We start from the raw sequence: 24268 nt of genomic DNA, 5'->3' as shown, positions 1-24268 counted from the left end.
ATATTCAGACGGCTTCACATAAGAAATGTTTTGAGTTTGATATAACTAAGTCGGATACTCAGAGATTTGTCGTTAAATGCCGAGGAGCCAAAGACGGGTGCAAGTGGTTTGTGCGAGTTGCAAAGCTAAAGAATACAGATCTTTGGACGGTTAGAAGTTACATCAAGCAACATACATGTTCTGTTGTTACTACAAGAACACTGCCTGATAGAAGGAAAGGCACATCACAAATTGTTGCATCTGTTTTGGCTCAAGATTATCCTGGTACATTTGACACACCAGTTCCCAAAGTTCTGATCGATTTGGTTCATCGAAAGGTTGGTGTGCATGTTTCATACACCTCAGCATGGAGAGGAAAAAGAGAAGCTGCTAATGAAGTGCGAGGAAGTCCAGAAGAGAGTTTTACTTTATTATACTGCTATATGCACATGCTGGAGCAGAAAAATATTGGCACAAGAACTCGTGTGGTAGTGGATGAGGCCAACAAATTTAAGTATCTGTTTTTTGCCCTGGGAGCTAGCATAGAAGGGTTCAGTGCGATGAGGAAAGTCCTGATCATTGTGGATGGAACACACCTGAAGAATGTTTATGGTGGAGTTCTCCTCGTTGCGACTGCTCAGGATCCTGATCATCACCACTACCCAATTGCGTTTGGTGTAGCAGATGGTGAGAATGATGAAAGCTGGATATGGTTTATGGAACAGTTGAAATCAGTGATATCCGATGTCCCGGGATTGGTATTTCTTTCAGATAGAAACAAAAGCTTGATCAAGTCAGTACGTCTAGTGTTCCCTGAGGCCGAACATGGGTATTGTATATGGCATTTGTCTGAGAATGTTAAAACCCACGTCCATAACAACAAAGATACTTGTGCGTTCAAATTTAGAGAATGCGCACACGCTTATACGGAGGCTGAGTTCAAGTACCTTTATCATGCTTTTCGCCGGAAGTATCCTAGTGCAGCAGCGTATCTTGACAAAAGTGTTGAAGAGAAGAAGTGGGCTAGATGTTACTTCAGAGGAGATAGGTACAATGTTGACACCACCAATTCAGTAGAATCTTTTAATGGTGTTATTAAGGAAGCGAGAAAGTATACCTTACTACCAATGTTTGATGTTATCATTGCGAAAATGTCTGAATGGTTTAACAACCATAGGAAGGAGGCAGCTGAAATACCATACACACTGAAGCTTGTGCCTATTTTGGAAACCGAAATGTCTAAAAGATGTGTTGATGCGGGGTTTCTTACAATTGACGAATTAAACAGCTTCCATCTTGAGTACAGTGTGCATGGTACTGACGGCAAGGTTTATACTGTTGATATGGCTAGGAATACTTGCAGTTGTGAACAATTTGATAAAGACAAATACCCTTGTGTGCATGGAGTGGCTGCTGCCACATTCATGTCTAAGGCAGCGAGAAGGGAACTCCATCTATCAGAGTATTGTTCAAAATACTATTTGGTGGAGCAATGGGCTTTGGCTTATCACAGGACCATATATCCTGTTCCTCATATGTCTGATTGGGTTATACCAGAAGATGTTAAAGCAAAGAAAATATTTCCTCCAGATTTTGACAAGAAGAAAGGAAAACCACAACAAACAAGATTTGCATCAGTAGGAGAATCCCGTGGAAGAGGAAAAAGAGGCAGAGGAGGAGCTAGAAGAGCCAGAGGAAGAGGCAAAGGAGAAGGTATGGCATCGTATTTTGAATGTGGGAGTGGTTCAGGTACTACCTAGGTTTTACTGGAGATTACTGGGCTTATTATGTGAAATTTGGATTACTGGGTTTTACTGGTATTATTATGTGCAATTTGGATTACTGGGTTTTACTGGTATTATTATGTGCAATTTGGATTACTGGGTTTTACTGGTATTATTATGTGCAATTTGGATTACTTGGTTTTACAAGTATTATTATGTGCAATTCGAAACCAATGTGTATCACTACGTTATGTGTAATTTAGACTATCTTTATATGATTATTTTCAATTCGTAGGCTACGTATATAATAAATATATAGATTAGACTATTTTTGTTAATTATTTTCAATAGTTTAAGAAAATCTTAACGGTTTTCCAAAAAACTTCCTTAACTTTCATTGTTAGTATGTGAATGATTAACAATATAGTAAGTAGAATTTTACAAAATACATATTTCTCGTAAATTGCTTATGTAAATGTCTTCTTTGACGATAATAATAGGGTAAAATCATTGGTTCTACTACCAAACATTCTTTTTTGAGATGGATTTACTACAAAAACGTAAAAAATGCCAAAGTATTACTACGTGTATGGTGGTATTACTATTACCTTGAAGATTACCATAGGTATTACTAAGTGTTAAAAATAATATTAAAATATTTATGACGGCTGCACGTTTTAAATGTGAAATGCATTTTTCAATTCGTTTTTTAATAATATATATATATATATATATATATTTTAGTGTTTTACATGTGTTTACTAACTTTTTGTATATTTTTTATAGTGTTTTTTTTGGCGTAATAAACCCAGTAAATCTAGTTATCCATCTTACTCATTTTTGGGCATGGTAACACCTGTAAACTTAGTTTTCCAAACCTGTTGCAACACACCAAGATTTAAACATTCAGAAGCATTCTACTACCAAGTTTTAAACATCCAAAATACTTAACATTCTACTACCAAGTTTTAAACATAGATTCCTAATAAATACATAAGCCTAAGGCTTTGTTTTACGCTTCTTCCCCTCCGTGAAAGGAGTCTGCACCCACTGTGATTTCCTCTTTGGCCTGCCACTCTTCTTAGGTATAGCAACAGCGGCATTCTCCTTGCACCTATGCATGATCCAAGGACTCGGTGCTTCCTTGTAAACAACCATGATCAACCTTTGCTTTTCTTCCTCAGTATATTCCTCAACAATTTCCCCAGCCTGTTCCTCGACAACTTCCCCAGTCTGTTCTTCAACAACTTTCACAGCCTCTTCCTCTTTTTTCTCTTCTTCTGCAACTTTCTTCCTGCTTTTTCCCTCTGTTTCCCCAGCCTATTCCTCGACAACTTCCCCAGCCTGTTCTTCAACAACTTTCACAGCCTCTTCCTCTTTTTTCTCTTCTTCTGCAACTTTCTTCCTGCTTTTTCCCTCTGTTTCCACTGCCTCTTCCGCAACAACTTCAACACCTTTTCCAGGTTCTCCCTCCATAGTCCTTGTCACTAGTCTCCTCGCAGCCATTGCCTTAGTCCTACCACGTGGTGGTGTGGGAGTTCCCTCCGTCTGATTCCCACGTGGTGGTGTCGGAGTTCCTTTTTCTATCTCTGCCTCCCGAGCCTCAGATTCCACCTCATCAGTCTCACTTTTCTCCTTATCTTGCTCCCTGGTTTCAGACTCTTTCCCTTCAACTTCTTCTTCTTGATCCTCTTTCCCTTCAACCTCTGCTTGATCATCTTCGCCTTCAACCTCAGATTCCACCACTTTTTCTTCAACTTTCTCATCATCCTCACTGTTCTCTTTCGCTTCGTCACTGGTTTCAGCCTCTTTCTCTTCACCTTCTTCTTCATCTTGTTTCCCTCCAACCTCTTCTTCTTCCGCTTCAATTTCTTTCCACAGTTTATCAGCTTGTACTCTACATATCTCCTTCAATTGCTTCAACTCATCAGTCTCACTCTCACTCTCACTCTCACTGTCTTCCTTGTCTTGCTCATCAGCCTCACTATTTTCCTTCTCTTTCTCATCCTCTTGCTGAGCATTGTCATCAGCCTCTTTCTCTTCCCCTTCTTCATCATTTTTTCTCTCAGCCTCTTGCTCAGTATTCTCGATGTTATCGTTCTCTTTCCCAGCCTCTTGCTCAGCATTAGCTTTGTCCTTCTCAGAATTAGCTTTCTCCTTCTCTTCATATGTACCATAGTCCCACTGTCGAAAATCCATGTCTTCACCATGACTCGGCTCCACCTTACTCTCAATAGAAGTTAGCTTGTCTTCCATTTTCTTAGCCCTTCTTTTCAAAATCCGCTGGTTCTTTTCAATATGACTCATCCTTGAGCCTAGAGCCTCTAGCTTTGTCTCCACCGTTACGTGAAGTCCAACAAATCCTTCTCCCATGAACTCCAAAATCCTCTCTTCCAGACCTTGCAACCTCGAATCTAAACCAGAATTAGAGGATGATCCTTCTGCAAACGTCACCTTTTCTTTGTCTTTATTTTTTGGCAACACTCCTCGTGCAGCTTGATCTAACTCATATAGCTCTTTCCACCAAATATTCTTCTGCTTCACATTTAACCAGTAGTTCCAAGTATCACTTGGGCTGCCCTGACGGTCATACTCTCGCTCCTCATCAATGATACGAGCCAGCATAATTTGCTCACCAATAGTTGGAACTAACACACTGTTGATAACCTGAAAATAAAACAATAAGTTAGATCAGTTAAATTTTATGTTCATCTAGCTTCTACTATAACTATATACATGTACCTATGTGTCTCCAACTACAGCATATATGTCTTCCAAAGGATAACCCTTAAGACTGGACTTTGTAAATCGGCTCTTGCACATCCTTGGACAGTCTTCACTACAGTCGTCTGAATAGATTCTAAACGTTTTCTCCAAATCCGGAGTACACTCAAAAGCCAAAACCTAGTACATCCATTGTCACAGTGTTAGATTTCAATTATATAACAACTAAAAATTTACAAAACTATATGATTTACCTCTAAAGGGATAATGAATCCAGGAAAGGCGCATGCCTCTTTCACTTCACCCTTCAGATTGTTCATCACGTGCTTAATCTCCTTTATTGCATCCTCTAATGTTAGACGACCCCAGGGAAATGATCTGCAAGCATCTAAATCGTCAATCATCCTTAATATGAAGAGGTCTAAATGTCCAGAATCCTTCGGCTTTCCTCTGATAACCCGACCAAGAAAAAACAAGACAGTCATCTTCAATCTATCTGGACACGGTGGCATAGACAACATCTTCTGCTGCACATCGCTGATGGTGATCTTCTTTCTGTCATGGAAGTAATAATCCACAAACTTATAACCCCCCAACTTCTCGTAGTTTGGTGGATAATCACCGCAGTCTAAGCCAGAGATGAGGGCATGCTCCCTCATAGAATAGCGGATGGGTACACCATTAACCGTAAACCATGCAACATCATCTTCTGGAGTACAAATGGTGCGCAAGAGTAACATCCACATCCCCTGGAGCTTCAGGTTATCTTCGTCTGGCATGTGGAAGAAATGTTGAAACTGAGGATGGCTTGTGAACCATTCAGCCTCAGGCTTACCCTTGATGAGCTTTACTGTCTTGGTTACAAAGCACTTAGTTTGTATCTTGGAACTCTTGGGGAACTCACTGCTTTTGAAGTAGAACTCAAGGGGTTGCATTGGTTACATTTCCTGCAATCAAAATACATATATACATGTTAGTAATGCTAGTAATACAAGAAGTACTAGTAGTACTGCTAATTACTACTCAGCATTTTTCACTAAAAATAACAATGAATAGAAAATATATACCTCTCTTTCGGACCCCTCCCTTTCGGACTCATCTGAGGCTGAGAGCGATTCTACACTCTGTGCTCTCACTGGCTCTCTCACTGGCCTACTCTTCTTACTCTTCTTACTGCTCTTGTGAACTCTCGGCTCCGGCCTTTTTGCAATTGAATCCGGTTTTTGGATTCTAAGAGATTGACGACGCCTTTCATTGGGGACTCCTTTTTGATTTCCCTTCATAACTTCCCTGTACAAGACATTACAACACTCAATGAAACAGACATTACAACACTCAATGAAACTAAATTCAAACCGCAAAACAACAACACAACATCAACTAAGTTTCCCCAATACAATTTTATTAACAAAAATTAAATACAATTTATCACTCAAATCGGAAACACACAAAAAAAACGCATCAGTCTACATACAGATTCGATGTAAACATAAGACACATTCAAAGTTTTCCCCAAATTTGTTTTCAAATCTACATACAAATTCGACCAAATAACAACCAAATAAAGGGAAACTAATCACTTACCACAAGGAACGAAGATGGAGCTTCGATTTCGACAAAGAAGGAAGAAGAAACGAAGCGGTCTCGACTTTAGGGTTTCAGACAAGAGAGACAAAGAGATAGTTGAGACACAAACGAACAAGGAAGAACGAAGATGGATTTTCGAATTAGATGGAGAATGAACAAGGAAGAACGAAGATGGATACTCTAGGGTTTCAATCTCCGATTTCGCAATAGAGAGTGTCGCAAGGGGAAGGTTGGGGGGAGAGACAGACCTGATGATTGAAATTTTTTGAGAAGAGAATGTTGAGTAATTCAAAACGACATCGTTTTGGTTTAGATGGGTCGGGTTTTAGGGTTTGTATTGTATGGGTCGGATCTTTCTGGTTGGATCTTGGAAATAACTAAATTATTTTAGGGCAATTCGTCTTTAGTCACGTTTTCTATTTAAAAAAAATGAAAAAGAAATTATATTATAATAAAGGGATAAATGAGGATTTTTTGGGGGGTAGAGGGCATATGGAGTTATGCTCCGGTCCGACTGTCTGATCCTTGTTAAAACATTCAAATTCGACTATTGTGGTCATAATTTCTAGAAAAGACTGGTTATGCAAATATTTTTTTCCTATCTTTGGTGGTATAGAGTTTGAATCTTTAGTTAGGGGAAAGGAAGTTTGCTAATTTTTATTAAAGGAGAAACGGGTTGATTGGGTGTACCTGAAGCAACCATCTATATTTCTCTGCTCTCATAATTCAAAACACTTTTGCATTCAAATGATTTTGATCTCCCTTTGGAACTCTTAATAAACAAAGCCACTTCCTTCCTTTTTCCTGTCTTAAACGCAGAGAGCAAGAGCTATTGCATTCACCAACATCCGCCGTGCCTCTACTCTTTCGGTTCTCTTTGTTTCATGGCTTCTCGTTTTCTCTCCTACATGGAACCCTATGGCTGCTCCGATGGAGTTAGTTCTGTGGGATTTCGTCTCGTCCGCCGTTCGTTACTCTGCTTACCACCGCCCCTTTCGCTGCGCCACGTCTCGAGGTCACGCCTTCGGTGCCGCCTCTACTGCTCACCCATTCGTCACCGCATCCTCTGTTCAACCCTCCGTCGCTGTGTTTTCTCTTGGAGCGTGTAAATTCGCCGAAGCTTCTCAACTCGAAGGAGGGCAAACCGGATCTGATCCTTCTCACCTCCTCGATTATGTGCTTCACCCACGAGATCTGTTGCCGTCTACGCCGCCGCCTCCTGAACTACAGAAACTCGGATCTGAGACTGTCTTTCCGCCGCTGCCGCCTCTCCTACGCCCCCTTTTTACATCTCGGTTTCCACTGCTCCTCCACCGTGGGTTTCAAAAGGTGAACTGTCACCTAAGCCTATCCAACAAACTGGGCCCTTTGACTTCATCACGTTAAGGTCGGACGTTCTCGATTGGTGTGAATGCTCCTCCACGGTTCCATCTACTTCAGCGTCAATTTCATATAAGGAACCAGAGCCCATGCTTACCAATATTTTTGAGATTCACCAAGGTCTCTATGGAGCTAAGCTACATCGGTCAAATTGATGTCGCCTAGTGACCGCTGGACCTATTGTGCAAGAGTGTTGTTTCGCTAGATTTGTTCATGACTATCTCACCGCTGCGTCTCTATCACACTACGCCGTCTCAAGCATCGACGGTTCTTCACAAAACCGGATTTGTGGCCTTCTCGATCTCTTCGTCGCTGACCTTTTGTGCAAGAGTGTGGACTCGCCAGATTTACTAACTACATCACTGCTGCGCGTCCATCACAGTACGCCGTCTCAAACATCGACAGTTCTTCACAGAATCAGCTAGGCGACATCCAAATCGGAGTTGTTGCACGGAGATCCAACCATCCCAAAGCTTTTTACCTCTTACCCGATGTTTGCTCACACATGTTTTGTTTGAACGAGTGCGATGACTGTATGCTTAGTTTTTTTTGGTCACAAATTATTGGGCTCGACACGGTAATGTTGAGTTCCAAGGTTTGGACCCAATTAAACCATCAGCTCTGTCATCAAACTTTATCATAAGCGCCTCTTTGGAGGCAAAGCTAGAGCTTGAGATTCACGTAGTCTCTTCGGTAAGCCTTGTTGGGTTTAAAGCTGATGGTGCTGGTCTCAGCGGTATATCAAGTCAGATAGGACTTCATACTCCCAATGTTGCCTATGGTTTTAGAGCTTCTCACCTAAAATTCTTGACATTCAACATTTCAACTTTTTATAGGTGTATCAACGTCGTTTTCGACTATCAATTGTTCTTTCGAACAATCGCCATGGGAACAAAAATGGAGCTTCCTTTTGGGTTTCTTCATTTCGCTGAGCATGACTCGCCCCTAGAGAGTTTTATGTTTAGTTGCATCGTAATGTTTTCTAGTTTCATTCTATCGGGATCTTCTGCTTCAGTTGTTAACTTTCATGTTGTTTGAACATTTTTAATATAAGTTGGTGTTACAAAAAAAACGCAGACAGCAAGGATAAAATAATTGATGAATTTGTGTTTATTCCGTTGCTATTGGTCTGTGTATTATACATAAGCGGGTTTAAGATATTTTGTTATATATGTTAGCATTTTCATGATAATAGAAGAAATCAAAGCTCTCTAGCGAATAGTGACCTATCCTTCAAAATATTTATGTATCGTCCTCTTATTTTCAAGAAACATATGATTGTAGGATCATTTCTCTCTTTATTTTATGGCACAACATATTCTCATTTCTTAAGTTAATAATATATAAATGCATGGGTAAATGATGCTTTAGCTTCTTTTGTAGAAGCATTGAGAGGGGACGTGAGTGTGATAGTACTTGTTGCAGGGAATAGTGGCTTTCAGGTGAAGGTGTACATAAAAACAAGTAAAAAGCTGTAGAAAAGATGATTGTGGAATGAAAGGAAAATTTCTTCTTTCTTATGAGGATTTTGTAATGCAATATTCTTCTTCTTCACAAGAAAATATAGTTGATTTATTACTATTTTATTAGTCTTTTAGGACATACATATCTATGGTGGGAATTTAGCTTAGATAATTCTCTGCCAAAGTGTATAAATCTTATTGAAGATTCCTAGGCAAGTTGAATGGTGGTGTATTTTTCTATTCTTTCTATGCAGTGGCATGCTACATCTGAGAGAGAGATATGTTTTCATCAAAGTAGAAGTATAATAGGTAAAGCTCCTTGTACCAATTACTGCAATGAAATCATGTTTGAATAATCATACTCGGAATCATTTCTTTTTGTTCTTTGATTTAAACACTTCCTTATCCTTGTCTAAATTATGGGGCCTTCATTAAATTAGTTTGTATTTTTAGTGGATTCTTTAAAGATTTGATAAGATCTGCATATGTTTAGCGTTGTATGCGTATGTATTTATTGTTGTCAAGATAAGATATAAATAGATGACTTAACATTTGATTAGTGGTACGAGAATCAAACTTTTTTACTCTTAAGTTGCAATTATAATAAATGCACAGTTCCGCTTCTATGAGTATACATCTTGATTTCATCTTCTTGTGTTTTTTTTTTCATTCTGTGAGCTCCTGTTACTGACCTGAAACTTTGATTTCGTAAGGCACATGAAAATGATTGGTCATGTTGATAGCGAAACAGAGACTGTCCCCACCAAGATGCTGGCTTGTGTGCTTTCGTTTAATCTTTTTCTTGTTCAAAACACCTTCGTTTCTTCTTCTCTCTCGTTTTTAGAATGAAAATTATGGTCCAAAAGCTACACACTTTTATGAAAGTAACGAAAGCGAATGATGCACTATATACATAAAGTCTGTGATGGGTCAGATGGTTTGAGTTGCTCTTTAGTGTTTTGATCTTTTAGGGGGGTTGAGTTTCTATACTTTGTGAGTAGAGAGAAATTGTCTATCTTGAACAAGTGAGAATTAGAGAAGTTTGAACATTTATATGAACGATTGGTAAGAAGCATCAAAACGCTCCCAAGCTCGACTATCGAGGCCCATCGTTCTACTCTTCTCTCCGGCGCCGGAGGAGCTCGGGCTCGCCGGCGTCGGGACTCTCCGTTACATCTCCGTGTTACTGCCCTCTCTCCTAGCATTTTCATAGTCTGTGTTTTCGCCTGCTGTCTCGCTTCCGTTTCGCTGTGTGCTTTCTCCGTCACCACTCATCTTGCTCGCCGTCTCATCGTCATTTCGTCTGCTCGGATCTGTGTAGCCATTTCTCCTCTCAGGGCGTGGGTAAGAGTCGGATCTGTTCAGTCAGTGAGTAAGCTCACCGGATCTGTTCGACTCTTCGTCACCATGGCTACGCCGTCCCTGATACGAGCCAAGTCTCTTCCTCCACCATCAGATCTATCGCTCACTTCACCTAATCTGGTCTCCTGTCGCCGCGCTTCTCCAACCGGAATCTTTCGCCGACGAGATAGACCCATCACCACCGCCACCACCACGCCGTGTGCTTTGCGTTTGTGCTTCTCTCCTGTTCTTATCCTCAAGCCCGGCTCTCCCTCTATAACACCGTCTCAACCCCCACAAGACAGCAAGTACTCAGTGCTCAGCCTGTTCTCGACTAGACTCACTGGACTCACGATGACAGCTCCCTCCGACGATGCCTCCTGCTCCGACGGCGCATTGGGTGCAATTATTTGCCAAAGGAAAACCCTAATCTTAGTGGACCTTATGGGCTTGGGCCTGGCCACAAGGAGTTCAGCTACCAACCTTTTTTCCAAACGATACATTTGCTTTCACTCGTGGACATGGGCAGTGTGCATAACTAAAATCACCGAATCTATGCTTAGCACCGGTTCACCTAGCCGGCCCCTCCCTCTTGTGTATCGTCCTTTCCCAAACCCAAAGGTACTTTCGTGTGGTCTCCTACCACAATTCCCTCCGTCTGTGTCCATACGCTTTGTAGTGTCAATTTCAATTATGGAACTGGAGATGATGTTAGACCTATCCGGTTCACCGGGCGTTTCACTGGATTTGCTTTCTGATGTATATGAGATTCTCATAGTCTTTTCAGAGATCACTGATGGAGATAGAGCTGTTTGTTTACTGAACTATTTAGCTAGTTCTAGATGTTCTTTGGGCTGTTCAGCCCCCTCACAAACCCATTCGCTTGGGTGTATCAACGTCGTTTACGACTATGGCAAGCTTGTTGGAGCTTTCGTTTCAGGGATACAAGTGAAGATCATCCAAGGATTTCTTCACATTGAGCTAGCCTCTCCCACCAACATTTCTATCTTATGTTTTAGTGTACTCTTTGTTGTTCATCTGACCGTTGAGATTAACTCCGGTTTTATCGTCTTACCGTCGAGCATAGCTCCGGTTGTATCCACTTAACTTTTAAATTTTAATATATTACGTTGAGAAAAAAAAAGGGGGGTTGAGTTTCTAAATACCATGCATAAATAAAAGAAAAGAAAAGATACAAAGACCAAACTGGTGATCATACTTAGTTGGATGAGAGAAACATAGTACTCTTGAACACTTCTCATGCGTCCATATCGGTCAGGCGGATGATCAGTGGACTATATGCATCTCTTGGAACATAATTTGGCATTGCATATTTTTATTATATATTGATAACTTCTGATACTTTAGAATAAGGTAGGAAAACTATTCATACATTTTCTCTTAACTGGTTACATGCAGCACTTATTAAACTATGTTAACTTGAGTAAAACCAAAACTATTCTTAGAAAAATTATGTTTGTGGCTCCTACCTTGTTGCTTAACATGTGATCCTGAGTTGAGATTACTTGACTAGATCTCACTGTTGTTTGAAAAGTGCTGGGACTTGGCTAGTAGTAGCTAGCTTCAAGGTGCCAAAAGGAGAGAGTGATTATATTCCAAATATTTTCTACTAGTGTTATTGGGAAAATTATTAATTATTTATGTATCATATAAGTGAATGATGATTTGCGTCTTTAATTTGGTTATTTTTTGAGTGATACACTTTGAGAGACCCACTAAACTCCAGTACCCATTACATCTTTTTTCTTTTGTGAAATTTGATGAGAAAGAAAAGAATATAAATGCAAAGCTGAGTGTTTTGACGCTGCTTTGTCATCACATGCATTCCACTTTACACTACAAAATTCCTAAAAATTCCTCAAATTTTGTCTCTCACAAGAAAGGCATGCACACATCCTCCTCTTCCTCATATATTGAAGACCTTTCTCTCTACCTGCTCCCTTGATCTCTCTCTCTTTCCTTACCTGCTCTTAGGTTTAAGACAGCCCCACCTTCAAAATCTAAAAACAGTGAATAGACTTTTTTTTCTTTGGGTGCTTTCATTTTCCAAGGTAAATGGAAAGAAGAGAAGAACCTTGAAACCTTTACCGTGGACCTCTCACTTCTCAGTACTAGTACTATTCCCCACCTTGTGTTCCGTTAAGGTGTTTTTGTCACCATGAGAGCTGGAGGCTGCACGGTGGAGCAAGCCCTCACGCCTGAGGCTGCAAACATGGTGAAACAAGCCATGGTCTTAGCTAGAAGGAGAGGACATGCTCAAGTCACACCTCTCCATGTGGCTAGCACCATGCTCTCTGCTCCCACTGGTTTACTCAGAACAGCTTGTCTCCAATCTCACACGCACCCTCTTCAATGCAGAGCCCTAGAACTCTGCTTCAACGTGGCTCTAAACCGTCTCCCGACCTTCACAGGGAGTCCTATGTTAGGGGTTCCAACGTCCCCTTTCCCTTCCATCTCTAACGCTCTCGGTGCCGCTTTCAAACGCGCGCAGGCTCACCAGAGACGTGGATCAATCGAGAGCCAGCAGCAACCGATTATAGCAGTCAAGATTGAAGTGGAGCAGATCATAATATCCATTCTCGATGATCCTAGCGTTAGTAGAGTGATGAGAGAGGCTGGTTTCTCGAGTCCTCAAGTCAAAAACAAGGTCGAACAAGCTGTTTCTTTAGAGGTTTGTTCCAAAACAATTTCTTCGAACAAACTCATGTTAACTCCAGCCAGTAACGAGGATGTCATGACCGTTATAGACAGTCTAGTCGATAAAAAGAGAAGAAACTTCGTGATCGTGGGAGAGTGTTTAGCCACTGCTGACAAAGTTGTGAGAGCGGTGATGGAGAAAGTTGACAAAAAAGACGTGCCCGAAGCTTTAAAAGACGTGAAGTTTATAACTTTGTCGTTCTCATCGTTAGGACAACCAAGTAGATTAGACGTGGACCGTAAGCTAGAGGAGTTGAAGACACTCGTGAAGAGCTGTATTGGAAAAGGAGTGATTCTAAATCTTGGAGATCTAAACTGGTTCGTAGAGTCGAGAACAAATAATAGCAACAACTACGGTGTTGTGGAGCATATGGTAATGGAGATTGGGAAGCTGGCTCGTGGTTTGCTCACGGGAGAGCATGGAAGGTTTTGGTTATTAGGTCTTGCAAATTCAGAGACTTACGTGAGATGCAAGTTTGGTCAACCCTCGCTTGAGTCCCTTTGGTGTCTCACTACTCTCACGATTCCGACAACTAGTAGCCTCCGCTTGAGTCTCGTCTCCGACAGGTAAAGTCTTCTCAACTGTTTTGTCTCTTTTCGAAAAAGATAAATTTACCTATAGTGTTTTTGCTTTATTTTGTACCTTTTTATATTATTTATTGTATAATTTTATCTGCTTTCTTGTGAAAATTATTAAAGAAAAAGTTTGGAGAAAACATGTTATTTCATTTCAGTTTAGATTAAATATTAAATCAAATTTAACAATCTCTGACTAATCACCATGCAGTGAGCTTGAAGTCAAGGAATCAGAGAACTTACCCCTACAGCTGCATGGATTAGAGGAGCAGCTAAACTTATGTGAGGAATGTTCTGTCAAGTTTGAAGCTGAAGCTCGGTTCTTGCAATGCAACAATAGCAATGTAACCTCTCCAGGTTTACCGGCGTGGCTTCAACAATACAAGAAGGATAATCAAAATAGTCACACTGTGAGTTGTATAACAACACCAAATCAAATTCACATTTCTCATTTTCTTCTTTTACGAGCGTCTATGTTTGATTTTTGGACTTGGCAGGATTTAGATTCTTTAAACGGACTTGTAGTTAAGTGGAGCACAATCTGTGATTCAAATCACAAGAATCCATCTATAGAAACACTCACACTCTCTTCCCCTACTTCTACATTTTCTAGTTCCATTCAACCTTTGAGCACTCTCCACCATCTTGATTGGCCCGTGATCAAGACAAACAAGTATCGTCGTCAAGATTCTGTGACCCCTGATGCATCCCACTTAAGACTGTTTATTCCAGAACATGATGAGCAAAACACGATTAACTCTGCAGCTTCTTCGAGCGATGGAATGGAGGTGGAACATGCCTTATCTAGGTTTAAAGAGATGAATGCTGAAAACCTAGCAACACTATGTGATGCCTTGCGGAGCAAGGAACCATGGCAGGAGGATATAATCTCAGAGATAGCAAAAACAGTTTTGAAATGCAGGTCAGGATCTACTAAAAGAAAGATCAACGGAAACAATGATATAAAATAAGATACATGGATGTTATTTCAAGGTCTTGATGTAGATGCTAAAGAGAAGATCGCTAGAGAGTTAGCTAAACTCGTGTTCGGATCTAATGACAGCTTTGTCTCAATCTGTTTACGCAGTTTCTCATCTAAAAGATCACACTCCACAGAAGATGTGAGGAACAAGAGGTCGAGAGATGAACATAACTGGAGTTATATTGAGAGATTGTCGGAAGCTGTTTCGTCTGATCCAAAGAGAGTGTTCTTAGTGGAAGATATAGAGCAAGCTGATTATTTGTCTCAAATGGGGTTCAAGAGAGCTATTGAGAGAGGAATAGTTTGTAACTCGAGTGGTGAAGAAGCATCTCTTAGAGATGCGATTGTGATCTTGAGTTGTGAAAGATTCAGCTCAAGATCAAGAGCTTGTTCCCCTGCGGTTAATCAGAAATCGGACGGTTCAGATCAATCTGAGGACAAGAACGTCGTTACTTGCGTCGCACTTGATCTTAACCTACCTCTTGACGATGACGTTTGTGATGAGATTGGCTTGCTTGAAGCTGTGGATGCACGATTTCATTTTGAGTGTACATCAACATGACGATCATGCATGTGTGCATGCAACGTAGCCCATTTTATGAACATGATCATCGATTTACATCATGCGTTATTTGTTTTCTTTTTTTTTGTAAAAGGCTTTGGTATTAAAATGCATAAGTAAAAATACAAGATATGAGTTTTCTCACCCATAAGTTTGAAAAAGAGAGCAACAAATAGAGAGTGAGAGAACACCCTAGAGAAAGATCAACAACTGAATCTTAAGAGAGAAAGATAAAGAAAAAGACAACCGCTAGTGTACATGGTTCCCTCGGCCGCGAAGACCTTGTTTACCTTTTCCTCTAACATTTATCCATTCCATATCTTGAATTTTTTGAGTCGGTTTAATCAGTCTTCCTCCTCTAGTTATGTTATAACCAGAAGTCTCTCCAACCTCACCTAAACCATCATTTCTCCCATGTGTTAGCGGAGAAAAATCCCGCTCCATATGAAATTGCTGAAGGTTGTTGGCGATGGGAGAGTGATGACCAATTGATTGCTTATCTCCAAAATGATTTATTTTGATATAATTTCTTCCATAACATGTGACTGAGGATGTTATTTTCAATCTTTGAGCAAGAAGTAGATTGTACCTCATGCGAATGGGTGAATGTAGTAGGAGCAGGGACCTCGAGAGGTGCAGTGAGAGAAAAATTTGCAGTGATCTTGTGTGCTTGATGGCCAGGAGTCAAGTGCGAGTCAGGCTCCAGAGCACCCACCAATGTGGATGAGTTTGGTAGCAACTTATCTATCGCCACCAAAGGATCTCTTCATTTGTTACATTAGCTTTCGCAGGAGCGGAATCATGTGGTTTAGGGGGCAGAAGACACCTCTTCTCCTTATGACCAAGTGCTCCATATCTCTCACAAGCACTTGGGATCCAAGTATACTCGACATCCACCAGATAGATATTCCCTTGCTTATCATCTAGAGCAATTCGTTTCGGAAAAGGTTTATCCAACTCAACCTCAACAAATATCTTAGCTTCTCCCATAATTGTTGGGTCTAAACGAGGTATGTGCGTAAGCAATGGATCTCCCAGCCCAAATGCTATATGACTAATTCCTAATCTATAAAAACAAGAGTCTGGGATATTCTTCAGGTTCACCCACACCGGTAAAGTAGAGATTTCAGGAATTTTGAGGGAGTTTACATGACTCGAAAGGGCGACAAAAGAGGAGACAATCATCAACATGCCAAATTTCTCGTTGAATAACCCACTTGCGTATGTTTTCATGAGGTGGAATAAAAATGAAGAGTCCCCCAGCTTCTTACAGGCTATCCTACATTCTCGGCCCCATAGTCTATTCAAGACAGCATGAATAAGACCTCCGGGAGGGCTTGAACACCTATAGAATTGACCAATGATATATTCTTCCTTATTCTCAGGACCTAAGCGAAGAATCTTAGAGGGGATTGTCACCTGAGGAATGCCATCCAGTCGGTAAGTAGGCTCAGCAGCTCGGAAGAGATTTCTCGCGAACTGATTCATACGGGCAGCCCAAGGAAATCGAAGACTTTCGTCATCTTTAAGTACCGGAGGAGGTATTTTTTCAACCGGAAGGTTAGAGATAACTTTCTCTGGAAACATCATTTTTCCCTTCATGTGCTGATGACCAGATTTGTTTTTGAGACAATACTTTGTGGGTTAACCGTGTACTTTCTACAACTTCTTTCTTACTTGGCTAGGAACTTTTTAGAAGCTGCAGAATTTCTTTCATCTTTTTATTTTGTTTTTTCCGACGAAATTAGAACTTTATTAACTTCATGAAATAAAATCTGAATACAGAGTTGGTGTTAACCATGCTGGTAAATTAAAAAAAAAATAACGTTTAGTCTAAGAGATGAGCTTACTAGCTACAACCACCATTTCATGCATATCAATCTTTACTTGCATACAAAATTTCATATTTTTAGTTCAATTCATTGTCATGCAAGTTCCAAATTATAAGGTTAATTCTTCTGTTTTTAATTCTGATAATAACATTTCCTTAAAATAACCCAAACTGGGATCTTTAATAACTTTCTAAAATCAGGTTTGTTACTAACAAAAAGAAAAGTAGATTAACAAAACTTAAGCCAGAAGAAAGCACGCTTAATCTAGAAGAAAGAACATGCAAAATATGTAAAGCTTTTGCCAAAAAAAAAATGTAAAGCAACAATATGCTAATTACATAATACATAATTAATTTTATTACAAAGCAGTTTACTCTCATTTTCACTTCATGAGACCTCCACTTAAGAAAAAAGTTATATATCGTTATCTAGAAGGTATATTAATATAGAAAATATTTATAGGAAAGTAATATATTATTATGGAATTGCATATTATTATAATTTTGGAATTATATATAGTTTATAAATTATAATATATAAAATTTAATTAATTATTTTCAGGATTATTTACTCTATCAGATGTGAGTTTACTATAAAATTATGATTTTTGTATAATATTTTTGAGTGAAGTCCCTAATATCCAAAGTCACACTCTCATAACATACATATATAAGGGGTGTTGCAAATTTCTTCGTAAAATGAATAATTCTACATTCAACGAAAAACTCACATACGGAATATGAACTAGATCCGTAATATTTCTTAGTATAAAGCAGCCAAAATTGGTCATTGTTACCTTTAGAATCCAAGACAACTTGATTGATATTACAGATCTCCACAAACTTTATTGCCCATCTGTTTCATTCCATCTTTTCTTTTATTTTTTCCAAGGAGAAAGGAAGAAACCACCAACTTTATAATCTTAACCTGCTTTTCTCTATTTATACTTTTCCTTTTTACGAGTTTAGTTTTCTTTTGAATCTTACAAGTTTTGTGTAGCTCTATGTACATCTTTTAGATCGAGGATTATAATATGTATGGAACACTTTTGTGAATGATCTCTTTTCACAAAGAAGGATATGCGCTGCGTATGATGTAGAAATAAGGGATACTAGATTTTGATCGGGTTTATTTTCCTTTTTTTTCAATTGACAAATATTTAGCGTCATATTTTATATATTTGTGTTTTATTTTATAAAAGACTTAAATTTTTTATCTTTTTTATCGTGTTTCATTTTAAATGACTATTTATGCTTAAAAATTAAACTTTATTTTTTTAATGAATTAAGTTGGTATAACTCCGATGAATTAATTTTATTATGTGGTTAGTATTTTTAATAAAAATAATTATATACTTTTAATAAAGATTTATACTTTTCAATGAAAAAATAAATTTTTTTTATGAATGCTTAAATTATATTAAGAAAAAAAAATTAATTAAGAATGGTTGAAAAAAAAAATTATTTGAACTTGGACTCAATGGCCCAAAGGAAAAAAAAATGTGAGAATTGGATCTGATTTCTTAATCGGCCCAAATGACCCAAGAGATATCTGATGTGGATAGTGGGCTGGATCCGAAAATAATGGCCTAATATAGATGTGTTATTAATATTACTTGATTGCCCTTAATGAAACATGCAATGTTAATAAAGAAATGGCAGGCTAAGGTAAAAAAAGACAATAGGATCCTGCTTTAATAGTATAGACTAGATTTTGAAAGCGCGGGTTTATTTTCCTTTTTTTTTCAATTGACAAATATTTAGCGTCATATTTCATATATTTGTGTTTTATTTTATAAAAGACTTAAACTTTTTATCTTTCTTTATCGTGTTTCATTTTAAATGACTATTTATGTTTAAAAAATTAAACTTTGTTTTTTTAATGAATTAAGTTGGTATAACTCTGATGAATTAATTTTATTATGTGGTTAATATATTTAATAAAAATAATTATATACTTTTAATAAAGATTTATACTTTTCAATGAAAAAATCAATTTTTTTTATGAATGCTTAAATTATATTAAGAAAAAAAAAATTAATTAAGAATGGTTGAAAAAAAAAATTATTTGAACTTGGACTCAATGGCCCAAAGGAAAAAAAATGTGAGAATTGGATCTGATTTCTTAATCGGCCCAAATGGCCCAAGAGAGATCTGATGTGGATAGTGGGCTGGATCCGAAAATAATGGCCCAATATAGATGTGTTATTAATATTACTTGATTGCCCTTAATGAAACATGCAATGTTAATAAAGAAAGGGCAGACTAAGGTAAAAAGGACAATAGTATCGTGCTTTGATAGTATAGATTCTAAAACAAACTCATTTATAACTTGTATCCGAACGAGTTGTTTATAATATTGGATATCAGCATGAAATTGGAATGCACGTGAATACTTATCCATATCCCATGTAAATTCGTTTCAAATTTTGATTAACATGTTTTTCATTGCATTGTTAACCAAGTAGCTGGTAGTGTAGTGGTAAGGTTAATCTGGTGCACGTATAAATCCGTATGTCCTAAATTTGATTTTATTAATGACAAAATTTTTGTTACTTGGTCAGACTAAATGTAGGTTTCAACCACACGGTTTACATGATAATACAATAATATAATATTTATAGTCGCTATACATTTTAAACATGGTTTAGATAGTATGATAGCTAAGTTATTATGTAGCATTAAGTGTGTTTGTTTTAAGCCGACTGGATCAACTAATAGAACAAACAAATAAAATATATTGCATTGTATTGTTCGAATGTTTATATCTATCTATATATATAAAAAAGAGTTTCATTCTCTCCTAAGAGATCCATACGTCGCCATCCACGTCATCAATTCGGATGCTGTCGACACCTGTCCCATGAGGTCGAAACACGGCGTTTCATTTAATCGTCAGTGTGTTGGGCTTTGCTCGCTTATTGGTGTGATTGGGCTCCGAAGGCTTGATATCTATCAGGCCCGCTTACATGAAGTCGCGTCTAATCCTAATACCTCTGACTCGAACAAAACACGGTCGACTCTCCTCTTCGCCGAACGGTGACTTTTGTGCTTCTTCCCATGACCTGAAACGGTCTGATTTACGACTTCCTCTTTAATCCCATTATCTCGCTCCCTCACGATGTGTCTTCAAAGCATTCTTCGATCTCAAAGGCGCTGTGGTTTCTGTATAAATATATGTGAGTTTTCTCCCTTTCAACTCATCTTCTCTTCTTATCTCTCATAGTTCATACTAATCGATTTTGATATGGCTAATTCGGGGTTTTTTTTCTCCGATTCGAGGGTTTTTTCCATACCTGATGGGTTTATATACTTGAGGGCGAGTCCTGACACTTGCCACAAGCGGATGATGCTTAGGAAACGAGCGGATGAAGGTGGAGTGTCGCTGAAATATCTGCAGGATCTGCACGAGAAGCATGAGAGCTGGCTCCTACCGTTTGAGAGTGGAAACCACAGGGTGCTCTCTTTTAGTAAACTGTCTTTGCAGATGGATAACTCCCTCCATCCTGATATCAAGGACCGTATCCTTACTTGGAAGGGAATCATATGCATTCTAGCATCCAGAAGGTAAAAGTTATCTCATTTTGTTTGTGTGCTAAATCTCTGAAGATAAGAGTTTGCTTATAGACTGGTTAATTTGGTTTTGTAACAGGTCCCTGCTTTGGTTTTGGACTATTAACCAAATATTGACTTCAAGAGAGATATTGAAGCAAAGAGACAATAAGTTCTTACTACTGTTAATGTCATCATAACTTGAGTTACTGATATGTTCTTGATTGGTATTGTTGAAGGTACGCACAACAAGTTGCTGACTTCTTTGAGTTTGTGAAGAAGAAGCAAGAAACGTCGCAAAGAGCGACAGACGCCGTTGCTGATGCCTCCTCATAATGGAGGTCTCTGGATGGGACCAGAAGGGAAGCATGTCCCGGGATTAGAACTCCCATCTCTGGATTTCAGAAAGGCCATGTCGCTCTTAACCAGACTGCGAGAGACTCTCCCCCACTGTTTTGTTTGCTCTGAAGGAGCATTGTCAGGGTTATCATTGAATGTCAATAGGTATGGTCGGCTTTATGTTTCTTTTGTTTTAGGAAACTTCTCTCTACGGCTTTTACACCCTCTCTTAGTTTAGTTATTAACCCTTTTGTGTAAAGAAATATTTGATGATGTCTGGATAATTTTTACTTTTAATGTGTTTTGTTCCTTGAAATCTCTTATGGTCTGGAGTTTCAGTTGTCTCTATATTAGTCCCTATCACGGCCAAGCAAATATACATCAAAGGAATATTTACAGAAAAAAACGAAATGTGTTTGGTCGTACGAACACTGCATTTTCTTCCTATCCAAGTAAGAGGTCCGAGGTGGATCATGGTGTTACCAGCTGCTTCATCTTTGTAATCTCTTAGCGCAAGAAGCTTGAAACCCCTTAAGTGACATCACATGCCCTTTAACAATGTACTTGCCACCTTTTGTCCTGTTGATGTATGAAACACAGTTCCATTTAGGCAATTCGTTACTAATTTTTATAGCAAAACACAAGGAGATAGACAAAGAGGCCTTTGAGCTATGAAAAAAAATTCATCAAAAGTTTTCTATAGTTTGGGTTCATGCTAATTGCTTTAATATGGATAGTGAGTTTCTTTCTTATTAAAACTTCCCCCAAGTGCTTCAAATATTAACTGCTCGACATGAATAATCATATGACTATCTCAAAAAAAAAAGTCTGCCTTCTCCTACACCAGATAGCTGGAAAATCAATTAAATCTTTGCAACTGGCATTGTATTCGGGAGTTATGATGTTGTCCATAATTTGAGTGTCATTCATTAAGTGCCTATTTCTAAAAGCATTTTACATTGCTATGGTTACTGTTTTTGCTTCCTTTAATGTTTTAAACATTATATGATTATTTTGATAGTAAAACAAATAGCACTTTTATAGAAATATATAGATATTTTCAACATCATAGAAAGAAGATAAATCCAATAACAAATAGAATGTATATAGATATCAAATTATCTTATCATTTTAATAATTTAAATATATATTAAAATTAATCAGTATCATTTATTTTGAAACCCTAATTATTAATTAGGATAACATGATTTATTTGATTTTAAAAATAATAACATATAAAATTCAAATAAATAAGATACTGATTTAAAAATTTATAGTTTTTTTCCTTTACCTACCTATTTAAAGTAATTATTATTATAATTAATAACCTATTTTCACATTGTATCACTTAATAATTCAAAAAAAATGTATAAAAGCAAAAAGGGTCGCCATACATATGCAAACCTAAAACCAAAACTGCAAAATCATACAAAAATAACAATATCACAAGTAAAGTATATCCCGCCCGTAGGGCGGGCCGACCCTAGTATATATATATTCGAATGTTTATTTATATAGCAACATAAAGAATAAAGAACAGCACATCGCATTTACATACAAGAACAAATCTATGGGGATATCAACAAAATATCATTATAAGTAATAGATATGATCATTGTTTTTGATAAAAGCATTAGATGGATATATGGTGTTAATCTCATATGACATTACTCATCTTAATTGAGGTTGAGATACCAAGAAGTTTATAATGTGTGTGACTGGATATCAGATTTTAGACCGGATGTTTAATTTTGATAGTTTGTCCACCTTTGTATTAATATTTCGTGTTAACCAAAATTCAAGGTCTTTTTGTTGGTTATATGTATTTACAATGTTTTAATATTTGGAATATAATGTTGGATTTTACTAAACCCATGATCCTTCTTTTAAACCGGCTTACCTGCTATTTGGGGTGGGCGTTCGGATACTGTCGGATCGGATATTTCGGATGTTCGGGTATTTCGGTATAGACGTATAAAATCCGTTCGGGTATTTCTACACTTCGGATCAGGTTCGGTTATTTTTAGTTCAGGTTCGGGTATTTCAGATATAACCGAAAAAACCAAAGCATTTGATAATTTTTGTTTTTTTTGGGAACCACATAATTATTGCAAAAAAAAAAATCTGTTCCTTCTCTTACGTAACACGATCGAGAGTAACAAGGGAAGCTCCATCGATGGAAACTACCCCTTCGTATGAAGAACGACAAGATGGTTCGAGGTGGCTACGGTTGTTACAGTGATATTTATGGTGGTTATCGTTGATTTACAGCAACAATTAATGTCTCCGAAAAACTTTACATGGATCGTGAGAAAAATAATATTTTAGGAAAAAAGATCTTGTAAGGAGAGAAGATGAGAGATGGGAGATGCAGATGGTGCCATAATCTCTTACGTTTGAGAATGAGATACATATATATATATATATATATATATATATATAAAGTTGGGATTGCTTCTCTCCCAGGATGTCCACCTAGGATTCCATCTCACTAATTCGTGCATCCTAGAGCCGCCACGTGTCCCAGTCTTTAAAACACATCGTTTTGTTTATTTTGGCAAGCAATATTTTTGGGCTTCGATTAGAATTGGGTTTTATGTTTTGCTTAATAAAGCTCATTCACTACAAGAAAAAAAATGATACCCGAAAACCATATTAAATAGAAGTTTATCGGGAACGAGTGTTTCCTATAATTTTTCGACAATCCTAGTTTCATCGGAGTTTGAGTCTAGAAAATCACCATTTGTTGGAACATTCTCGGTAAGTTACGATAACATATATTGTCATAAATTTTCATCGCAAAATCATCTGAATGCACCGATGACTTTTTGAGTAATCCACCTCCGATTAATTTCCCGCAGGTGAAAATATTTATACAAAAAAATAATTATTTTAATTAAATTATAACAAATATTAAAAATCTTCATATATTTCATTGCATAATAAATGCAAAAATTCAATAACAAAAAAATCAAAAGGAAAGAACATATCTCCTGTTGGCAATAAATTTGATAAAATTGGTGTTGTATGATGCAACGGTGGTGATAGCGGGTGAGAAATGAACGGAATGGAAGTAGTGGTAAACAGAGTTGTAGTGGTGGTCGTGCAAGGAGTTACGGTGGCTGGATGCAAAGAAAGAGGCGTGGCGGCGCAAGGAGTTGCGGCAGTGGCGGTGAAGAAGTTGCGGTAGCAGCGGTGAAGGAGTTGCGGCAGTGGCGGTGCCCGGAGTTGGGGCAGAGGCCATGAAGGAGTTGCAGCAGTGGCGGTGAAAGATGTGCGGACAGTGGTGGTGCAAGGATTTGCGGTGGAACCAGGAATGTCACGGTGGTCCTTTTGCACAAGAAAGTAGATCTAAGAAGAAAAGAGAGAAAAATTGGGAAGAAGCAAAAAAAAAAAATGAAATTAAAGAGATAATGCTGATAACTCTTAGTTTGATATATAGATAAAATTAAAGACGATTAATAAAAAAAATAGTTTTATGCTAAAACACAATCATTTTGTCCAGAATCT

The 24268-nt window shown here is 38.1% G+C and overlaps 1 protein-coding gene and 1 pseudogene across 2 annotated transcripts; both read left to right on the top strand.

Annotated features, from left to right (window-relative positions):
• The first annotated feature begins 11820 nt into the window (after window positions 1–11820).
• LOC106367824 lies at window positions 11821–15180 on the top strand (annotated as a pseudogene).
• Window positions 15181–19805: 4625 nt separating this feature from the next.
• On the top strand, window positions 19806–21074 carry LOC106367825 (deoxycytidine kinase-like). Of its 2 annotated transcripts, XM_013807685.3 has the most exons (3): window positions 19806–20046; window positions 20150–20434; window positions 20520–21074. In XM_013807685.3, coding segments are annotated over exons 1-3 (387 nt in total). In that variant the 5' UTR covers window positions 19806–20044; the 3' UTR covers window positions 20620–21074. The 2 variants fall into 2 exon arrangements, with proteins under 2 accessions (XP_013663139.1, XP_013663138.1); XM_013807684.3 differs by having other exon boundaries at window positions 19807–20434.
• The last annotated feature ends 3194 nt before the right edge of the window (window positions 21075–24268 follow it).

The sequence above is a fragment of the Brassica napus genome, chromosome C8, assembly GCF_020379485.1.
Source record: "Brassica napus cultivar Da-Ae chromosome C8, Da-Ae, whole genome shotgun sequence".
NCBI lineage: Eukaryota > Viridiplantae > Streptophyta > Magnoliopsida > Brassicales > Brassicaceae > Brassica > Brassica napus.
This window is presented reverse-complemented; position numbering and strand designations above follow the sequence as displayed.

What these genes read in the sequence shown, in the direction of transcription:
- LOC106367825 (XM_013807684.3), top strand. Translation starts at nt 20,115, where the DNA reads ATGGCTAATTCGGGGTTTTTTTTCTCCGATTCGAGGGTTTTTTCCATA. An exon ending in TGCATTCTAGCATCCAGAAG is followed by an intron (nt 20,435 to 20,519) that starts GTAAAAGTTATC and finishes GTTTTGTAACAG; the next exon opens with GTCCCTGCTTTGGTTTTGGA.